We start from the raw sequence: 21,447 nt of genomic DNA, 5'->3' as shown, positions 1-21,447 counted from the left end.
CTTGATTACTGGAATGTGTGGTGGAAAGAAGGGAAGATAGCCTGTTAACTAATTTCTTTAACACTAGTTTACGCCAGGTACAATCCCAACTGTCTATAAACCACTTCCAGGTCAAGTTGCCTAAATAACTGTTCTCTTCATTTTACTCCTCTTCATTTCCCCCCCGAATGTAAAGTCCAATCATCCTTGCTAGGCGTCTAAGATACTTCATAGTTTGATCCAAACCTTTTTAACCTTAGCTTCTAAACACAAACCAGCACTCTAGCAAGACAATTAAGTTAACTGTCTCCTGGCTTTGCTCATTCCCACTGCAGCACCTTTTCTCAAACATGCCCCTGAGTGAAATGATCTTTCTCAAGACAGTCTCTGTATTCAAATTGCATGTATCCTTCAGGACCTGGTCCAGTCCTGCCTCCTTCATAAAGCCTCCCCTATAGTAACAGCCTATGAATAAAATAAAGACCTAGTATATTTACCTACATTACATATATAAATACTCCATGATTTTTAGAATTTTAAATAATACACTTTAAATTACCAACAAAAACTCAAACACAGAACACAAATATTACATTTCAGAAAAAAAGAAAAAAAGAGAAAGTCAGAACTGGCTTATTCTATGGGAGAATATAAATGTTCCATTTTCCTTAGAAAACTGATACCTTAACGTTACATAAAAATTATTTATTCTTTTTCCATATCCTTCATTTTAATAAGCATACTTTATCTAATCAAATAGTATTCCATATGTATACTAATAAAAGGGTACTATGCAAATTGGTCAGGATGCCCTCACTGTAAGGACCAAACAGCAGGCTGCATGGGGTAACCAGGCTGGGAGTGGGGGCAGTGAGGGGTGACCAAATGACTGAACAGCAGGCTGCGTGGGGCGACCAGGACAGCAGAGGAGTGTAGAGAGGAGGTGACCAGTAGGCCAGTAGGGGGGGTGGCAGTTGGGATCAACCAGGCTGGCAGGGGGGCAGTTAGGGGTAATCAGGCTGGCAGGCATAGGTGAACAGGGGTGATCAGGCTGGCAGGGGGAGTCAGTCAGGGATGATCAGGCAGGCAGGCAGGTGAACAGTTAGGAGCCAGCAGTCCCAGATTGTGAGAGGGATGTCCAATTGCCGGTTTAGGCCTGATCCCAGGCCTAAAGAAGCAGTCAGACATCCCCCAAGGGGTGCAGGTTGGGTTAAGGAGACTCTCACATGCATGAATTTCATGCACTCAGCCCCTCATGCTTAGATAATTAATGCTAAATTTACTTTGAGCTATCACCTCCTAATTTTAATCATCAGGCATTCCAGTTGTCTTAAGAAGGTAACAAATATATAAAAACTAAAGTCATATTACCTGATAGGAAACAATAAAACTGCTTTCATTTTCACAAGTAATTTACATTTAAAACTCGTTACATTTTTTAACTGCAGGATATTTTAAAGATTTTATTTTATGTAAAGATAGCAATGTCCCTAGATAACCTAATATGTTAGAAATTAATAAACTGCCACATTTTTACTATTATAGGTGTTATTTAAAAATGCATATGCTTATACATGTATTTTGTTATAAGACAATTTCATTTTTAAAATGCATGCTACTGCTGAAACTGGTTTGGCTCAGTAGATAGAGCGTCAGCCTGCGGACTGAAGGGTCCCGGGTTCAATTCCAGTCAAGGGCATGTACCTTGGTTGTGGGCACATCCCAAGTAAAGGGCATGCAGGAGGCAGCTGACCGATATTTCTAACTCTCATCCCTTTCCCTTCCTCTCTGTAAAAAAAATCAATAAAATATATTTTAAAAATAATAAAATAAATAAAATAAAATGCATGCTACTCCAAAAATAATAATTTAATAGAAAACAAGTGCAAAATTTCACAAATATTAATATTCCCTTGCCCATTTCAGTTGAAACCAACCATTTAATGAATGTCTATACAACTTACTGATTTTTATGAAGAAAATATAGTTTACTATACCTTAAGATCTTGCCTTGTTGCAAGAAGTTCAGATTCTTTCCCATAGAAATCAGACTGAAGCTGTTTTAGGTTTTCCTGACTTTTTTCATATGTGTTTTGTAAAATTGACATTTTCTCCTTCTCTTTTGCAAGTTCTTGCGCTGCTTGGGTTAACTGCTGCTGTAGTTTATTCTCAAGCTCTGTCTGAAACATAAAATAGCTATTTAAAATGGTATGCATACCAAAAATCAGTTACAAATATAAAATTAAGTCCACACAATTAAGAAGATTCCTGTGGTCAGACTAAACTGCACAATTATATAAAATATAATTATTCTACTTTAGAAAAGAGTAATATACTCACCTTATAGTTAAAAAGTTAAAGAGTTAAAAAATCCAACAATTTCAAATTTCAAAAACAAAAAGTTAGAAAGCAATTTAAATAAAGAAAAAAAGCATGTCATTGGGAAGTCCTAAGTATCAAGATCTCAGGAAACTAAAAGTAACGACCACATTGTGATGTAAGATGCAGTGCTAAAGGCCGAATGTACTAGCAGAAAATGATATAGCTCAAAGTTAAACTAATGGAAATTACTCCATGAAACAAATTAAAAAGCCATTACTGTGTTGAAGTTATTGCGTGTGTTTTTTCTCCTTGAAATTAAAAAATAAATTAGGAAATTTCTCCAGGTCATCTTTATTAACATCAAGGTAGAAAAAAAAAAATCTTCCAAAGATCCAACTCCTCCAAACTGCAAAGTTGTCTTTAGTTTCTAAGAAGACTCAGTAGCTATGCACAAATTATGGCATAATTAAAATGCATGTGTGTACAGTATTAAAATAAGAACTTGGCTTTTAACTATACCACTTCAAATAAACTGCTATTGAGGTCACCAGCAACCATCTTGTTCCAAAATCCAATAGCTATGTCTTTGTCCACATCTTACTTGACCTCCCCAAAATACTTGAAACACTTGATAATGTCCCCTCCTAGAAACATTCTTCAACCTGGTTTCTGGGCACCTATGTATCAGGTTCTCCTACCTCACTGGTCATTGCTCCTTAAAATCTTTTACTAGCTCCTCTTCTTCTGTTTGACTTCTCAACATTATAGAGCCCAAGTTTCTGTCCATGACCTTCTTCTGTTCTATACTAGAGGCCTGGTGCACAACATTCGTGCACTCAAGGGGGGGGGGGGTTCTCACAGTCTGGGAGCCCTCAGGGGATGTCTAACTGATGGCGGGAACAGGCCTATGCCACAGTAGGACATCCTTAGCACTGCTACAGAGGTGGGCCACTGTGCTCTCCAGTCGTCAGCCTGGCTTATGGCTGAGCGGCACTCCCCCCCACCCCCACGTGGGAGTGCACTGACCACCAAGGGGCAGCTCCTGAGATGAGCATCTTCCCCCTGGTGGTCAGTGCATGTCATAGCAATCGGCCATTCAGTCAATTTCCATCTTAGTCTTTTATTATATAGTACTAGAGGCCTAGTGCATGAAATTCTTCAGCCTAGCCTACACCCTCTCCAACCTGGGACCCCTCGGGGGTAGTCAAACATCCCTCTCATAATCCAGGACTGTTGGCTCCCAACTGCTTGCCTGCCTGCCTTCCTAATTGCCCCTAACTGCTTCACCTGCCAGTTTGATCACCCCTAACCACTCCCCTACCAGCCTGATTGATACCTAACTGCTCCCCTGACAGCCTGATTGCCCTCCCCTGCCAACCTGGTCCACCCCAACTGCCCTTCCCTCCAGGAGTGCCCCCCGCCCAACTGTTCTCCCCTGCAGGCTTGCGTCCCCACCAACTGCCCTTCCCTGCAGGCCCGGTCGCCCCCAACTTCCCTCCTCTGCCAGCTTGGCCATCTCTAACTGCCCTCCCATACAGGGTTGATCACCTCCAACTGTCCTCCCTTTCAGGCCTGGTGCCTCCCAACTTCCCTCCCCTGCTGGCCATCTTGTGTCCACATAGGAGCAGGATCTTTGACCACATGGGGGCAGCCATCTTGTGTGCTGGAGTAATGGTCAATCTGCATATTACTCTTTTATTAGATAGGATAGAGGCCTGGTGCACAGGTGGGGGCCAGCTGGTTTGCCCTGAAAGGTGTCCCAGATCAGGGTGGGGGTTCCCTTGGGATGTGGGGCAGCCTGAGCGAGTGGCCTGTGGTGGTTTGCAGGCCAGCCAAGCCCCCTGGCGACCCAAGCTGAGGCCCTGGTATCTGGGAATTATTTACCTTCTAGAACTGAAACTTTGTTTCCTGGAGCGGAGCCAAGCCCCCTGCTCACTCTGTGGTGGCAGCTATTTGTGTTGGGGTTTATTCAACATCTATAATTGAAACTTTGTATCCTTGAGTGGAGGCCTAGGCCAGCGGGGCAGGTGGAAAGCTTGGCTTCCTTTATTGAAACCCAAGCCTCTCAACTGCTCTCTGTGGCTGCAGTCATCTTGGTTTGGGTTAATTTGCATACTCGCTCTGATTGGCTGGTGGGCATGGCTAGGGTGTGGCTGGGGGCATGGCTTGAGTGCAGTGGTGATTAATTTATATATTACTCTTTTATTAGTTAGGATAGAGGCCTGGTGCATGGGTGGGGGCCAGCTGGTTTGACCAGAAGGGTGTCCTGGATCAAGGTGGGGGTTCCTTTGGGACATGGAGTGGCCTGGACGAGGGGCCCATGGTGGTTTGAAGGCCGGACACGCCCCCCAGCAACCCAAGCAGTGGCCCTGGTATCTGGAATTTATTTTATCTTCTATAATTGAAACTTTGTAGCCTTGAGCAGAGGTTAGGGATGCCCCCATGTGGTCAAAGATGGCTGCCCCCATGTTGACACAAGATGGCCACTACAAGATGGCCTGCAAGGGAGGGCAGTTATGGCAGTTAGGGGTGACAAGGCCTACAGGGGAGGCAGTTGGGGGGCCTTCAGGCAAGCAGGGAAAGCAGTTAGGGGTGACTGGGCCAGCAGAGGAGGGCAGTTGGGAAAGACCAGGTCAACAGGGTAGGGCAACTGGGCGGGATCAGGATTGCAGGAGAGGGCAGTTAGGGGGGCTAGGCCTGCAGCTGGGAGAAGTTGGGGGGGGATCAGGCCTGTAAATGAGGGAAGTTGCGGGGGAGACCAGGCCTGCAGGGGAGGGCAGTTGGGGGAGACCAGACTGTCAGGTAAAGGTAATTAGAGTTGACCAGGCTGACAGGGGAGGGCAATTAGTGGCAATCAGGCTGGCTGGGGAGCGGTTAGGTATTGATCAGGGTGGCAGGGGAGTGGTTAGGGGGTGATCAGGCTGGCAGGCAGAGGCAGATGAGTGGTTGGGAGCCAGCATTCCTGGATTGTGAGAGGAATGTTCGATCGGGCCTAAACGGGCGGTCAGACATCCCTCAAGGTGTTCCAGATTGGAGAGGGTGTAGGCAGGGTGAGGGACAGCCACCCCCACCCCCACCCCCATGCATGAATTTCATGCACCGGGATTCTAGTATATACATATTCTTCTTTGTAATTCATGTGTTAGTTATCATATTATCTTAATTATAGTTTTTCTTCCAGAAAAAGTAAACAAATATATCATTACCTTCTGTGAGATAGCAATTTTAACTTCTCCTTGAAGTGCTTCAATTTGCTTTTTCCTCTGTTCAGTCAATAGCTTTAGCTCATTTATGTTCCCCTGGAGTTGCTGTTCTTCTTTTTCCTTTTGTTTTAAATTATCCTGGGCCTGTATGACTTGTCCCTGCATTGAACTGAGTTCCAACTTCAACTGATGAGAAGTCTATAAGAATAGAAAATCCATTTGCATTCATCTATTCATCAAAACACATTTACTGACTACTACTTGCCAACCACTATTCTAGAGAGAAACTACTGAGCCTATTAGCCACAGGTAATCAGTAGTGAACCAAAAAACAAAACAAAAATCCTTATCTTCATGGAGCTTTCATAACCGAACTATTCACTATTAGATGATACACTGGATTAATCTTTAATATTTGTTTAACCCTAACTTCCTTTTAAATTTATAATTTATGTATTTGCATAGAGCTTGTAAATGAACATACAAGTATTACCTTGTGTCACAGAAAATAAGAATATCAACATCAATCTTTAGATTGCTAGAATGTCTATTGTTTTTCTAGAACACAAAAAAACCTTGATATAACAGGCCAATTTGGGCAAAGGGGTGTCAATTAAAGCTGAAAAATCTATTATATAATAAAGTAGTTTTTCCTAATGTGTACGTTAAAAAATTGACAAATTAATCTGTTTTTACTTATGTAGACACGTTTGTGTGATTAAAATTAAGTATGTATGAAAAGTTTAATTTCACAGAAAAGTTTTCTATATGTATTACTGTAATTTTAAATTTATACTGATACTGAATATACTAAATTTATACTATGCAATCACTAGTCACCACGAGTGGCTGAGATGTGGCTTAGCACACCTTGAAACATTGGCGGGCATGCATTAAATGTGCTGCAAAAATTCACGCCAAATGACAACAGAACCAATTACCATGCACAATGCAATGTGATCATGTGTTAATCATTCACCAAACAGTGTTTACAGATTGTGACTCTTAGATTTAAATATGTAAACTATAATTGTAGATATGTAATATTTATTTATGGTAGTGAAATTACTACAGTGCTTTTTTTCCAACCTATGGCCCATTCACAAAAATTTGTTAAAATTAACAGTGAATTCATAACAAAACATAACCTGTTAATTTAATTAAAAGCAAATTTTGATTAAAAGAATTTTAAAGTTAATAGGGTGTTAATTTTCACATATGACATATGGACCTGAAATTTTGTTCATTAAATCCAAAGTCTGTTAAATGGAGGTCTGCAAAATTAAGGGTTTACTGTATTCTCAAAATTCTAACTGAGCCTGCTGCCCAGGGTTAATCAGAAAGAATAACTTCATATTAACTATGACAAAAATTAAAATTGCTTTGGGAAATACATTTAGTATCTGATGACACTAAAACATACCACACAATAGTTTCCTCATTTAGAGAAATGGGACATATTTTGCTACTACTTCGTTTTTACAATCTACTAGCCTATATTTCTGTACAAAATTTAGATACCATTTATAGAAGTCACATTGAGGTTCCTCTGTGGCCAAAGTGAATTAACACTATCTCCTACATTTCCAGCCAAAGTCATGTTTTAATGTTTTATGTATATTTCATTAAGAAGCTAACTTGAGCATTTGATCATATTCAAAGTTACTTTTTAAAAAGTTTCAGTACTACATATGGGTGCTTTAGCTATTTCCAATGCAAAGGGAATATTTTTGTGTAAAATAGGGGTCAGATAATATAACAATAATGATGATTATGTTGTGATAAAAGTAATTAAAAAAAAACTTAAAGTATTTATTTTATTCTAATTGGTGTTCTTAACACTTCAAAATATATTAACCCATATCTTTCTCACAATATTCCTATGTCATAGATTCTTTTTTTTTTTTTAATATATTTTATTGATTTTTTTACAGAGAGGAAAGGAGAGAGACAGAGAGCCAGAAACGTTGATGAGAGAGAAACATTGACCAGCCGCCTCCTGCACACCCCCCACCGGGGATGTGCCCACAACCAATGTACATGCCCTTGACCGGAATCGAACCGGGGACCCTTCAGTCCGCAGACCGACGCTCTACGGCTGAGCCAAACCGGTTTCGGCCTATGTCATAGATTCTTATTATTAGTCCTGTTGTACTGCTGTGGAAACTGGAGCACAGAAAAATTAAATAACCTGCCTAAAACAAAGCAAGACAGAATAACTAATTAGTGGCATAGCCAGTAAGTATTTCTGGACAATCTGGATTCAGATCTTGAGCACTAAACCACCATAATTTCATATTTAAGACTTGTCAGGAGTAGGTTTTGCTGTTTTTTTGATCACTAGAAAACTATATACATGAATTCTAGTTACTAGAGGTATGTCCTCAGAGAATTACAACTATTATAACCATTTATTTACTCATTTGCTTGTTTGTTTTTGATAGAGAGCAACAGAAAAAATCTCTATAGTTATTCAACCAATATCATATGTACCAATATAAATGTCTATGAAATAAATAGCCCTTAAAAAAATCATCTCTGTGGAAAGCCTGTCAAGATTTTTTCCAACACTAATTCCTAATAACTGCAAAAATAACTCAATAGTTAGTTGACTCAACTAACTAGTCACCACGAGTGGCTGAGATGTGGCTTAGCACACCTTGAAACATTGGCGGGCATGCATTAAATGTGCTGCAAAAATTCACGCCAAATGACAACAGAACCAATTACCATGCACAACAGAACCAATTACCATGCACAAATTGAGTCAACTAACTATTGAGTTATTAGTTAGTTGACTCAATTTTCCATCTTTAATTATAATTTTAAATTCTGGGTCTTTTATTACAAAGTAGCTTAAATCTTTTTAGTAAGAGGTAGAACATAAATTATAGTTTTAAACTATATATATGATTTATATATTTCAGATAAACTTTCCTTTGATTTATGCATCAGTGTGAAAATATTTTTAAACATAAAGGCCTTTTATGCTTTACATATTTTATGTTATATAAAAAGAAAATCTTGCCGAAACCGGCTTGGCTCAGTGGAGAGAGAATCAGCCTGCAGATTGAAGGGTCCCAGGTTCGATTCCGGTCAAGGACATGTACCTTGGTTGTGGGCACATCCCCAGTGGGGGGTGTGCAGGAGGCAGCTGATCAATGTTTCTCTCTCATTGATGTTTCTAGCTCTCTATCCCTTTCCCTTCCTCTCTGTAAAAAATCAATAAAATTTATTTTAAAAAGAAGAAAAAAAGAAAATCTTACCTCCTTCTCTTTTTCAAGTGACTTTTTCAGTTCATTCTGATCCTTAAGTGTGCTTTCCATCTGTACTTGAAATTGATGCTTCAATTCTTTGCAAGTTTTTTCCTAAAAAAAAAAAAGGAAACTACATTATGCAGAAAATATTTGTAGTAAATATAGGAAGTTTGCTTTATAAACTTAGTTAAGATCCACACAAGGAAATAAACTAGAATCACTGGTGGTTTAAAATGGGATAGAATTTTCCATTTTAATTATAAAAACAAGCAAATATAGCAATAAATGTAGAAAGACAGGAAAAGGCTAAAAGTTTCTATCATCAATCAACAGTTTCAATAAATGTTTTAAATAACATATAGACAATATTTTGGAATGTTTTTATAACACAAAATTAATTATAATTAATTAACTTGTCATGTAATTTTTAAAGTAGAATAATGGACTTCAAGAAGTGAAAGCAAAAAAAATTTAACAATAATTATTAAAACAATAAATAAAAAATAATCACATTTAAGAGGGAAAAAGTACAAAAAGAAACATAAAAGTAACATACCAGTATCATATGATTTTTATACTACTAAACACTTTCACTCTTAAGAACAAAAGGATAGATATAGAGACAGTAAAGCAACAAGCAGACTGTCAAATTACAGCGGGGAGGGATAGGGAGATCTGGGGGAGATAAGAGATCAACCGAAGGACTTGTATACATGCATATAAGTACAACCAATGGACACAAAACTCTGGGGAGGGAGGGCATGTATGGCGGGAGGGCGGGGGGGGGGCAATGGTAAGATATGTACACAGATTATTTAATAAAAAATTTTTTTTTAAAAAGAACAAAAGGCCGGGACCGGTTTGGCTCAATGGATAGAGCGTCAGCTTGGGGACTGAAGGGCCCCGGGTTCGATTCTGGTCAAGGGCATGTACCTTGGTTGCGGGCATATCCCCAGTAGGGGGTGTGCAAGAGGCAGCTGATCGATGACTCTCTCTCATCGATGTTTCTAACTCTCTATCTCTCTCCCTTCCTCTCTGTATAAAAATCAATAAAATATATTTAAAAAAGAACAAAAGGATATTACTTACACTGTTCTTCTGTGTTATTTTGGGTTAAAATATTTCTGAGAATACATTCCCCTTTAAGCATTTCCTAAGACTTGAGACTTTTTTTCTCTGTATTTTAAGTAGGTTTTATGGTATCTTCAAGACATGGTATTATCCAGAGTTTTAGAATCTATATATATAAAAGCCTAAGCAGCTGACCGAACGACCAGTCGCTATAATGTTCACTGATCACCAGAGGACAGACACTTAACACACAGGCTCAGGCTTCCTCCTGTCTGGATCAGGCCTGCGGGGATTGGGCTCCCTCCTTTCTGGATTGGGCCTGCAGAGAGCGGGCCCAAACCGGCTATCCAATATCCCCGAAGGAGTCCCAGATTGCGAAAGGGTGCAGGCCAGCCCAAGGAACCCTACTGATGCATGTATTTGTGTACCAGGCCTCTAGTACTCAATGAATGTTTATAGTACCAGAATTAAGAGTCAAACTCTTTCTTGTCTTTTGTCTTTTTTCTTTCACAGAGATGTGAATAATGTTTCAAATAGTAGCTATATTTTCTGTGGAAATGTCTCTGAGGACAAACCTGCTTCAGTCTCTCTCAAAACTCGTATCATACTAGCAATAAAATAAGATTGTGTGTTCAACTGAAACCCCGTCTTTGAAAAATTACATATGCACATACCAATATCTTTTCTTCAGGTTAAGCAATCCCAATTCCTTTCCTGATAAGAATTATTTAAATCATTTAAACATAGGATAAAATGTCAACAGTGAGTTAAGTAGAAAAATCAGTATATTTCAGTTGGGGGAAAAAATCACTTCTACCTAAGAAAGCAAATGTAAATACTAACCAAATCTAATATAGCAGCCTTTCCTTTCTGATTTTCTTTTTCAAATTCACTTTTGGAGTTCTTCAAAGAATCAGAAACTTTTGATAATTTCTCTTTTGCTGCAGAAAGTTCTGCCTCTAGAGCTTCTTTCTCCATCTTTACTTTTTGTAGTTCTGCTACTGCGGTTTGAACTTTGTTATTCAATTCCTTGTGCTGCATCTTTGCATCTTGACTTAAATTTTCTATTTCTTTTTTAAGAATTGTTTTTTCTTCCTCTTGTTTGGTAAGCGTTTGATTAACATATTCAAAGGCTTCAGACTTTTTCTTTAGGTCCAACTTTGTACTGGATACTCTAAATAGATAAGAAACAATTTTTTTAAATGATTCATAATTTACCATCCCTAAGGTAACATTCAAATTAATAAATTATTATTGAGTTTTAAAATTTTCTTGTACAGTTAAGAATTAAAAAAATTAAATGTCATAAAATCACATAGTAACTAAAAAATGCTTTAAAACATATATCATGATCATTTAACAGATGATTTTTTTTTGTCAAATAACTCAATACCATCCAAGCCTCCTGATAACTCAATACCATCCAATACCATTCAGTCTTATCCACAACAATGGATCAAAAATAAAATTAAAACTGCATATAACAGACCTTCTAGTGTATAATAGCCAGAAACTTTCCTATTTATTGAGTTATCTCCCAAGCACATAGAGAAATCTGCCTTTCCTTGAAAACATAAAACACATTAACCCAGAAAAAAAATAAACTTAAAAAAAGAAATATTTCATTTCAAAGAGGAAAGACAAATGATTTACGTTCATCCTAAAGTTTAGCAGATTATACAAGAGATTTATTATCATTTGTTCCTTAACATAAGTTTTCTATCCCTGAATAAAGTACAATAATGAGGAAATATAAATATAGCTTTAGAAAATTAAACTAAAGGCTTTTTATATATATATATATATCAAGGAAAATGCTTGATATTTAATATGTATTTTTGTTGCTATATATATATATATATATATATATATATATATATATATATATATAAAGGAAAATGCTTGATATTTAATATGCATTTTTGTTGCTATATATATATATATATATATATATATATATATATATATATATATCAAGGAAAATGCTTGATATTTAATATGTATTTTTGTTGCTATATATATATATATATATATATATATATATATATATATAGCAACAAAAATACATATTAAATATCAAGCATTTTTTAAAGTGAAAATAAAACCAGATGCAAAGTACTAATATTTCTTGAATGCATTTTCAATGTATTAATACTTTATAAACATAAATTCAATAATATAGAGAAGAAAGGTTAAAAGATATAGCAGCCACATATTTCTCAGAAAGTGACAGAATAACTAGAGGAAAAAACTGGTAATATCATAGAAGATTAGAACATTATTAACCACCTTGACCTAATTGATATTTATAGAATATGTACACATATGTACACATAAAAAAAATTAAACAAGACAAACCATAAACTGGGTCATACATAAGACAGTTTGAAAAGTCTCAATTTTACAGAATATTAGAAATCAATAACATATCAATAAAAGCCCCAAACAACTGTAAAATAAACAACATATATTTCTAAATCACCCATGCATCAAAGAAATCACAAATAACATTACAAAATACATTAAACTCTACAATAATGAAAATACATTGTCCACTGTAAGTTGAAGAGAAAGAGTTTAATGCCTAGATACTGTTGGGCCTTGATAAGGAGAGCCCTGTACTCCCTCAATCAGGGGTGAGGTTTAGGTAAATCCCAAACATGTTTATGCAGCCCTCCATTTCTAGCACTCTAGATATAAGGAAAACCTTAGTACTAAAATGTTTTCCTACCTCAATATGATATGGAAGCCTTTGAGTGAGTTCTTAACCATGAGCATAAGACACAGAATGGAAATGGGCCTATTTCCATTAAGCCAAGTAGAAATGAAAAGAACCATAGGTCTATAGGAGCCTTGGGAAAGAGAACAAGAACCAACCAGAAGTGATCTTCATGAATCGATAACTGAGTTTCAGAAGTAATAAACCAACCATTCAGTTGGTGACATAAAGGATCAGATGTGCTCCCCAAATACATAGGCATTGGAAACTATGATGCTAAGAGTGAGAAAAAATGTCATTTGAGGCACAAAATGTAGCTCTATATCCTCAAATTTAAATTATCAGGACCCAATTTACTAGATATGAGAACAAGAAATTTTCATTATCACTTCCAAAACAAGAATGAAACCATGAACTCAGAAAACAACATATTAACTCTGATGTGTTTTATTTAATTTCTCAGAAGGTCTTTTTCCCAGGCTCTCAGCCTCTAATTTTACTACTGAGGTCAAGGAACCTAATCCCTTCGACACAGATGAAGTCTGTCAACTCAGTCACAGTAGCCTACTTGTCCACTGTAAGTTGAAGAGAAAGACCAAGACTACTGAAGTGTGACTGCTCACAGTCTTCTTATGAAGAGATTCAGATGAATGGGGTGAAACTGTTTTTATCCATCAAAAATCTGGTGAGTTGTGTGTCCACTGAAGATCTCATAAAAATATCCAATCCAACCATCAACATCAAAGACAAGCTAGGCAAGAGACTAACTCTACCTTGGGACTAAAGAAAGATGTCTCAGTTCAGTGCTTTTATGGCTATGGCATGTGTCCAGCCAGAGACACATACCCTCTCTGCCAAAGACATTTGAAATTTCATTTATCAATTAACATTTTAGGATCTCAATATCTTTTAAATTAAAGACCGTTAAAAAAATAGTAACCACCTTTATACTCTGTCATGAACCCATTGAGCACTTAGTGCAAATGAGAAAAAGGATAAACTCTATCAAGATAATTTATTCCACCTATTAAAAAACTCATACTATACTGATTTTATTAGAATAAGACATATAACTACCATCTATAGTCATCTGACACGTTATCATTGACAAAAAGCAAAGGGAGTGAGGAGCTGAAAAAAACACTATAAAAGGTATACAGTCACAAGGAAGTTTTCACATTAAGAAACTATAAAGAGAAGACCACTAAACCCAGTCTAAGGTAAAAAATAGGAAGAGAAATAAATGAAATAGCAAACTGACAAAGAAAACCAAATTAAAAGATTTTTTTAATATATTTTATTGATTTTTTTTTTTTACAGAGAGAAAGAGAGAGGGATAGAGAGAGTTAGAAACATCGATGAGAGAGAATCATCGATCAGCTGCCTCTTGCACACCCCCTAATGGGAATGTGCCCACAACCAAGGTACATGCCCTTGACCGGAATCGAACCCGGGACCTTTCAGTCCGAAGGCTGACGCTCTATCCACTAAGCCAAACTAGTTTTGGATAAATTAAAAGATTTTTTAGGGACCGGTTTGGCTCAATGGATAGAGCATCGGCTTGGGAACTGAAGGGACCCGGGTTCGATTCCGGTCAAGGGCATGTACCTTGGTTGCGGGCATATCCCCAGTAGGGGGTGTGCAAGAGGCAGCTGATCAATGACTCTCTCTCATCGATGTTTCTAACTCTATCTCTCTCCCTTCCTCTCTGTATAAAATCAATAAAATATATTTTAAAAAGCCAAGACCGATTTGGCTCAATGGATAGAGCGTCGGCTTGGAGACTGAAAGGTCCCAGGTTCGATTCCTGTCAAGGGCATGTACCTTTGTTGTGGGCATATCCCCAGAACGGGGTGTGCAAGAGGCAGCTGATCAATGACTCTCTCTCATTGATGTTTCTAACTCTCTGTCTCTCTCCCTTCCTCTCTGTACAAAATCAATAAAATATATATATTTTTTAAATAAAATAAATAAAAAATAAAAGATTTTTTAATAGAATTTCTAAATCTCTATTTAGATTGGTCAAGAAAAAAGAGAACACAAATTACATTAAGAATAATGAGACATCACTACAGATCCTACAAGATTTTAAAATAATAATACAGGATGGAGTAAAAGTAGGTTTACATTTGTTTGTATGGAAAATACCATAATAATTAATAAATAATAAAAGAATAAACTCTTGTGTTTCACATATAATGGTGCACCTACTTTTGCCCCACCCTGCATTATAAAGTTCAGATAAAATGCACAAGAATTACTTACCAAAAGAGATCCAAGAAATACATTAGAAAATAAAAAAATTTGTCTATCTATTAAGAAACAAATAATATCCACTTCATACAAATTCTTTCAGAAAGCAGAAGAATTCCCTTTTTTAAGAACAATATAACCATTATTTCAAAACTTTGACAATGACATTAAAAGAACATTACATGAATGCATGTGAAATTCTAAATAAAATAATATCAAGTTAAATACAGCAATATATAAAAAAATAACAAGATGGTCAAGTGGGATTTATCCCAGGAAAGCAAGGTTGGTTTAAAATTTTTAAATCAATTAATGTAATTCACCATATAACAGAATAAAGGAGAAAAAACATATGATCATATAAAAAATGCTGAGAAGTTGATTAAAAAAATCTTTAAAAATCCTTCTTTATAGAAGAAAATTATCTTGATTTGATATAGGAATGTAGGAAAAACCTATAGCTATCCTCTAAATTGAAGGTAGTTTATTTAATTTTCCCACCTAAGATTGGGAATATTGCAAATATGTCCACTATTACTATTTATATTTATAATTTTACTATAGGTGTCAGCCAGCAATAAATCAAGTAAAAGACTTAAAAGGCCTGCAGATTGAAGAAAAAATAAAGTAAAACCATTGTATTCACAGATAACAAGATAGTCTACTTAGAAAATTTTATATAAAACAATTACTAAAACATGAAACTGGATTTAACAAAGCTAAAGGATAGAAAGTCAATCTATAAAATTCAATTGTATTTTGCACTATTCACAATCAGATAATTTGATTTAAAAAAGTAATTACATTTAAAATAGCATTGAAAAATGTAAAATATTTAGAAATAAATTTAACAAAATATGCAAAATCCTTATTTTAAAAATAATAAAATGTTGCTCAGAGAAATTAAAGAAGACCTAAATAGAGATATACCTGGTTCAGGGATTAGAAGACTCAATAAAGTTCAAATGTTAAATTCTTGCAAACTGAACTACAGATTCACTACAATTCTAATCAAAACCCAATAATTTATTTGTAGAAATAAACAATATAATACTAAAATTTATATGGAAGAGTTGTCATTCTTTTTATATATTACTGCATGGATTTAAAAGAGTTAAGGCAATCTTGAAAAAAATTAAGTTGGAGGACTGATACAACCTAATATTAAGATCTACCAGAAAGCTGCAAAAAAACATAGCATTCTGGTGTCAGGATATGATATAGACTACAGACCAATGGGCACAGAATGGAGTCCAGAAACAGACCTACATATATTCGGTAACTCACTTTCGACAAAGACCACTCAAGAGGAGAGAAAATGTTTTCTCAACAAATGTTAATATAACAACTTAATGTTAGTAGGAAAAGGTGGTCTTGGACCTCTACCTGAGACCTCACACAAAATTAAGTTCAAGGTAAATCCTAGACCTATGTGTAAAAAACAAAACTATAAATATTTCTAGAAGAAAATATAAGACAATTCTTCATAAACCCTGGGAATAGCTAAGATTTCTTAGAAAAAAAAGCAAAACACTAAACATAAAAGAAAAAAATTACAAATTGAATTTAAACAAAAACTAGAAGTTCTATTCACTGAAAGATAAAACCAAAAGATCTAAAGCAAAGCTACTTGGGGGGGGGGGGGGGGGAGGAAGGTTTTAAAATGTGCTCATAAATATAGACAATTTGTGAAAGTGCATCTTAAAGCTAAAAAAGATTATTTCTTACAAATAAAGTAGATATATTCCCCTCAAAGCAAAAGCCTGACTGCTCTTTGGTGGTTATATCTAAACACCACTCTATTTGTTATTTTACATTAAGTTTTGCAAATCGATGAACAACTCAAAATAACTGCTTTAACCCAGAAAAATGAGTATCACGTTACTGCTGAAAAAAGACTAGATAACTCAACTTTTCAGTCCTTACTAGTGAAGATAAATTTAACCATATTAATGATGGCCTTATTTTTTCATTTACATTAATATTAGCTGTTTATAGAATCAATACAGAGAAACATTTACTAAATCTTTAAGCACCATGATAGCAAAATTAAATTTTAAGAATTTAAAATTAAATTTAGATTATAAATTATAATACTTAGATTATAATATTCCTCCTTTAATAGTTAAGCTTACATTTCTTTCTCCACTTCTAGTTGTTTAGTCAATTCTGTGACTCTAAACTCTAAATCTGTGTTCAGCTGTCTTTGCTGTTGTAGATCCTGCAAAGCTTGCTCCTTGCTTACTTTGACTTCAAGAGTATCAGCTTCTAGTTTCTATGGAAAAAATATAACATAGTAACCATTTTAATGTCAAAAATTATTGTAAATATTTATAACGATTTTGTTTTATACTAAAATTGGTATTGATATAACACACAAAAATAGCCATAAAATGTAATGGCTTCAGAATGTATTTAAGTAAAAAATACATTCTGAAGCCATTACTGAGAAAAGGGGCCATTTATCTTGAAATCCTCCAAAAGAGCTAGCAGCAGGCTTTACACATGATAGTCACTAAGTTTTTACTATTTAAAATTATCTGAATAAAAGAATAAACTTAAAATAATTATACTTACAGTGAGTATAAATTGTTAATTCAAGTATGAAAAAATAAAAAGTTCACATATGGGCCTACTTAAAATATATGTATTATTCTTGTCCTGGTCAACGTGGCTCAGCTGGTTGAACATCATCCCATACACCAAATGTCACCGGTTCAATTCCCAGTCAGCGCACATGCCTGGGTGGCAGGCTTGATCCCCCAGTAGGGGGTGTGCTGGAGACAGCCGATGGGTGTTTCTCACCATGATATATATATATATATATATATATATATATATATATATATATATATATATATATATATCCCTTATCTCTAAAATCAATACATTTAAATATATGTATTTATATCCAATATAAGTATACATATATTAAATATAAACATACAATATATATCCTATCTAATAAAAGAGTAACATGCAAATTGACCATCATTCCAACAAACAAGAAGGCCCCTCCCATGTGGTCAAAGATGGCTGCTCCCATGTGGACACAAGATGGCCACCACAAGATGGCCTGCAGGGGAGAGCAGTTGTGGGTGATCAGGACAGCAGAGGAGGGCAGTTGGGAGGGACCAGGCCTGCAAGGGAGGACAGTTGTGGGTGATCAGGACTGCAGGGGAGGGTAGTTGGGGGTCCAGGCCTGAAGGAGAGGGTAGTTGGGGGTGGAAGCAGGCCTACAGGGGAGGGTAGTTGGGGGGACCAGGCCTGCAGGGAAAGGTAATTGGAGGTGATCAGGACTACAGGGGAGGACAGTTAGGGGCATTCCGGCTGGCAGGAGAATATTAAGTGTCTTTGATCAGGCTGGCAGGGAGTGGTTAGGGGTAATCAGGCTGACAGGCAGGTAGGTGAGTGGTTGGGAGCCAGCAGTCCTGGATTGTGATAGAGATGTCAAAATCAGGCCTAAATGTCAAAATCAGTCAAATATCCTGCAAGGGGTCCCAGTTGGAATGGGTACAGGCTGGACTGAGGGACACACCTCCGGGTCTCTAGTATTTAATATAATTATATATATAACATTTTCTGTATTTACAGTTAACACTCATGTATTTACAGATATTCACAACTAAAATAAAGCTGTCACATCATCCTTCTCATTAACACCTATTAACCCTAAATATAATGTCAATTAAATTCCTGATTTTGCTTCTTTAATATCTTGGTCTAGAAACTGTTCTTCATAATGTAGTTTCTGTCCATGCATATACATATAACTGTGTATATATTTACAAATTTAAAAGATCAAGCTGTTAAGAATATAGGTTGAATATCTATAAGCAATGTATTTTCTTATATAGGTGTAATAATTTTGCACTCTATTTTATAAACTAACCTAGGTATCTGTGGCTCTTACTTGACACTTTTATTGGATAGCTGATATAACTAACATTAATTTTATAACAATATATTGATATAAAACATATGGAATACTCTATAAAATAATAATTACAAAATGTTAAATATATGATAAATACAATAGACATTATTGTTTCTAAAAACCTATTTTTAAAAAACATCCAAATATATATAAACTTGAGAAATTTTAGTTTAACTGAAAATTCTAATTTAAAAAACAAAGGACTCAGGTCAATGCCTTCTAGGATATATCTTTTAATAATCTCTTTATTAAATCAGCACTTTCCCTTGGAGTTGTGTTAAAGTAAGAAGCAGGATATCATAGAATAAATTTATTATTAAATTAGAAATAAATCCAAAGAATATAAATGTAAAGTTTAAAAAAGGAAAAAGTCTATAATACCTTCAATATTATATTGGAATAAGGAGGTAAGAAAATGACAGAACAAAAGAGACTTCACACAAAAAAACAATTAAGTTCCTTGCAATTATAAAGTAGATCCCTGATTGACTGTCTCTTTATACTAGTTATACACTGCTATGGAAACAGTATAAATGTTAATTGTCAGTTTTAAAAGCCATCCACTAATGAAGAAATCAAAGTAAATGTAGAATTCAAAATTAACACATAAAAAAATCTAAGTAATTTAAAAAAATTTATATCACAACTTCCCCCTTGTTCGCAAATGTAAAATATTTTATTCCATCCAAGTCATCAGTTTCCATTGCTACAGCTGTGAAAAATATTGCTAAATTCAATTTAATTTGTACAAACCTTAATATGACCTTCTAATTCTTCAGTTTTCTGTTCTAAAGACAGGTGTTTCTCTTTATATTCTTTAAGATGACTTTCTAATTGATTGCAATGTTCTTGCTTCTCCTGCAATTTCGTAGTGATCTGATCAAACTGTGTAGTGATCTTATTTAATTCCTACAGAGAAATACAAGTGAAGAAAACTTTGGTAAAGCTTACTTTACTATAGTGCCTAAATGTTTGGTCAAACTAAAATTAAAACTCTAATTTTATTTGTGAAACTATCTGGAGTAAGATCACAGGTAAGCCTAATGAATATTCAGTGGTTAAATTTACCCACCAATCTAAAGGTTCTGTACTGAACTTGTGCATAGTCTGAGATACTAAGTTTATACATATATACAGTTCAATAACTTTTTCTAGAAAACCAAAAAATACAAAAGAATAATAAACAAGCTGAAATAATTTATAACTAAATGTTTTCAATGTTCAAGACACTATTTTCAAAAATAACATTAAAAAAATGATTACATCTATGATACTTGTTCAATTCATTAGAAATATCTAATTACACAGAAAGAGCAAAATAAAAATTACTAATAAATCCATCACCCACAGATAAACACAATTAATATTTGATAACTTTTCTTCTAGTCTGTTCTGTATATTAGTTTCTGTTTATTTCAATTTTTAAAATAAAAACAGGTACTAACTTTACATACTATTTCACTGAAACCTCCTTTATCCTATATATATATATATATATATATATAAAAAAAGGCTAACATGCAAATTGACTGAACAGCAGAATGACCGGTGATGTGCATTCACCACCAGGGGACAGTCACTCAACATAGGAGCTGCCTCCTAATGGTCAGTGTGCCAGAAGCTGGGCTCATGGCTGGCAAGCACAGTGGCAGTGGCAGGATAGTTAGAAACATCGATAAGAGAGAATCATCGATCAGATGCCTCTTACACACCCCCTATTGGGGATGTGCCCACAACCAAGGTATATGCCCTTGCCCGGAATCGAACCGGGGATCCTTTGGTCCACAGGCTGACGCTCTATCCACTGAGCCAAACCGGTTTCGGCCATGTTTAATTTTTTGAGGAAACTCCATACTGTTTTCCATAGCAGCTGAACCAGTCTGTATTCCAAACAGTAGTGTATTAGGGTTCCCTTTTCTCCATATTCTCATCAGTACTTATCATTTGTTGATGGTAGCCATTCTGACAGGTCTGAGGTGATATCTCATTGTCATTTTAATTTGCATCTCTGATGATTAGTGACTGAGCACTTTTTCATATGTCTCTTGGCCATCAATATGTCCACTTTGTAGAAGTGTCTATTTAGGTCCTTTGCCCATTTTTAAACTAGGTTGTTTATCTTCCTTTTGTTAAATTATATGAGTTCTTTAAATGTTTTAGAAATTAACCCCTTATCAGATGTATCATTATATGTATCAATCTCCCATACAGTGGGCTCCCTTTTCATTTTGTTAATGCTTTCTTTGGCTGTGCAGAAGCTTTCTGGTTTGATATAGTCCCATTTGTTTATTTTCTCCTTTGTTTCCCTTGCCCTAGCAGATGTTATCGGCAAACATATTGCTACAAGAGATGTCTGAGATTTTGCTGCCTGTGGTTTTTTTCTAGGACCTTCATAGTTTCATGACTTATAGTTAAGTCTTTTATTCATTTTGAGTTTATTCTTGTGTATGGTATAAATTGGTGGTCTAGTTTCATTTTTGTGCATGTACTTGTCTAATTTTCCCCAAACCATTCATTGAAGAGACTGTCTTAACTCCATTTATGCTCTTGCCTCCCTGTCAAATATTAATTGAGCATAATGGCTTGGGTCAATTTCTGGGTTCTTTGTTCTGTTTCATTGATCTATATGTCTATTCTTGTGCCAGTACCAGTCTGTTTTTATTAGTGACTTTGTAATATAATTTGATATCTGGGTATTGTGATCCT

General features: G+C 35.6%; 1 protein-coding gene across 2 annotated transcripts in view; it reads right to left on the bottom strand.

The window, feature by feature from the left end:
* EEA1 (early endosome antigen 1) overlaps positions 1-21,447 on the bottom strand; it is a 134,964-nt gene that overhangs the window by 16,254 nt on the left and 97,263 nt on the right. For both annotated transcript variants that reach the window (XM_084880321.1, XM_084880322.1), the window contains 6 exons: positions 19,495-19,650; positions 16,940-17,079; positions 10,676-11,006; positions 8,771-8,872; positions 5,508-5,702; positions 1,977-2,159 (listed from right to left, as the gene is read on the bottom strand). In XM_084880321.1, coding sequence (XP_084736447.1) covers positions 1,977-2,159; positions 5,508-5,702; positions 8,771-8,872; positions 10,676-11,006; positions 16,940-17,079; positions 19,495-19,650 — 1,107 coding nt within the window. The remainder of the gene's footprint in view (positions 1-1,976; positions 2,160-5,507; positions 5,703-8,770; positions 8,873-10,675; positions 11,007-16,939; positions 17,080-19,494; positions 19,651-21,447) is intronic.

The sequence above is a fragment of the Pipistrellus hanaki genome, assembly GCF_964339955.1.
Source record: "Pipistrellus hanaki genome assembly, chromosome: 3".
Lineage (NCBI taxonomy): Eukaryota > Metazoa > Chordata > Mammalia > Chiroptera > Vespertilionidae > Pipistrellus > Pipistrellus hanaki.
The sequence above is the reverse complement of the archived record's forward strand: the minus strand, read 5'-3'. Positions and strand labels throughout refer to the sequence as shown.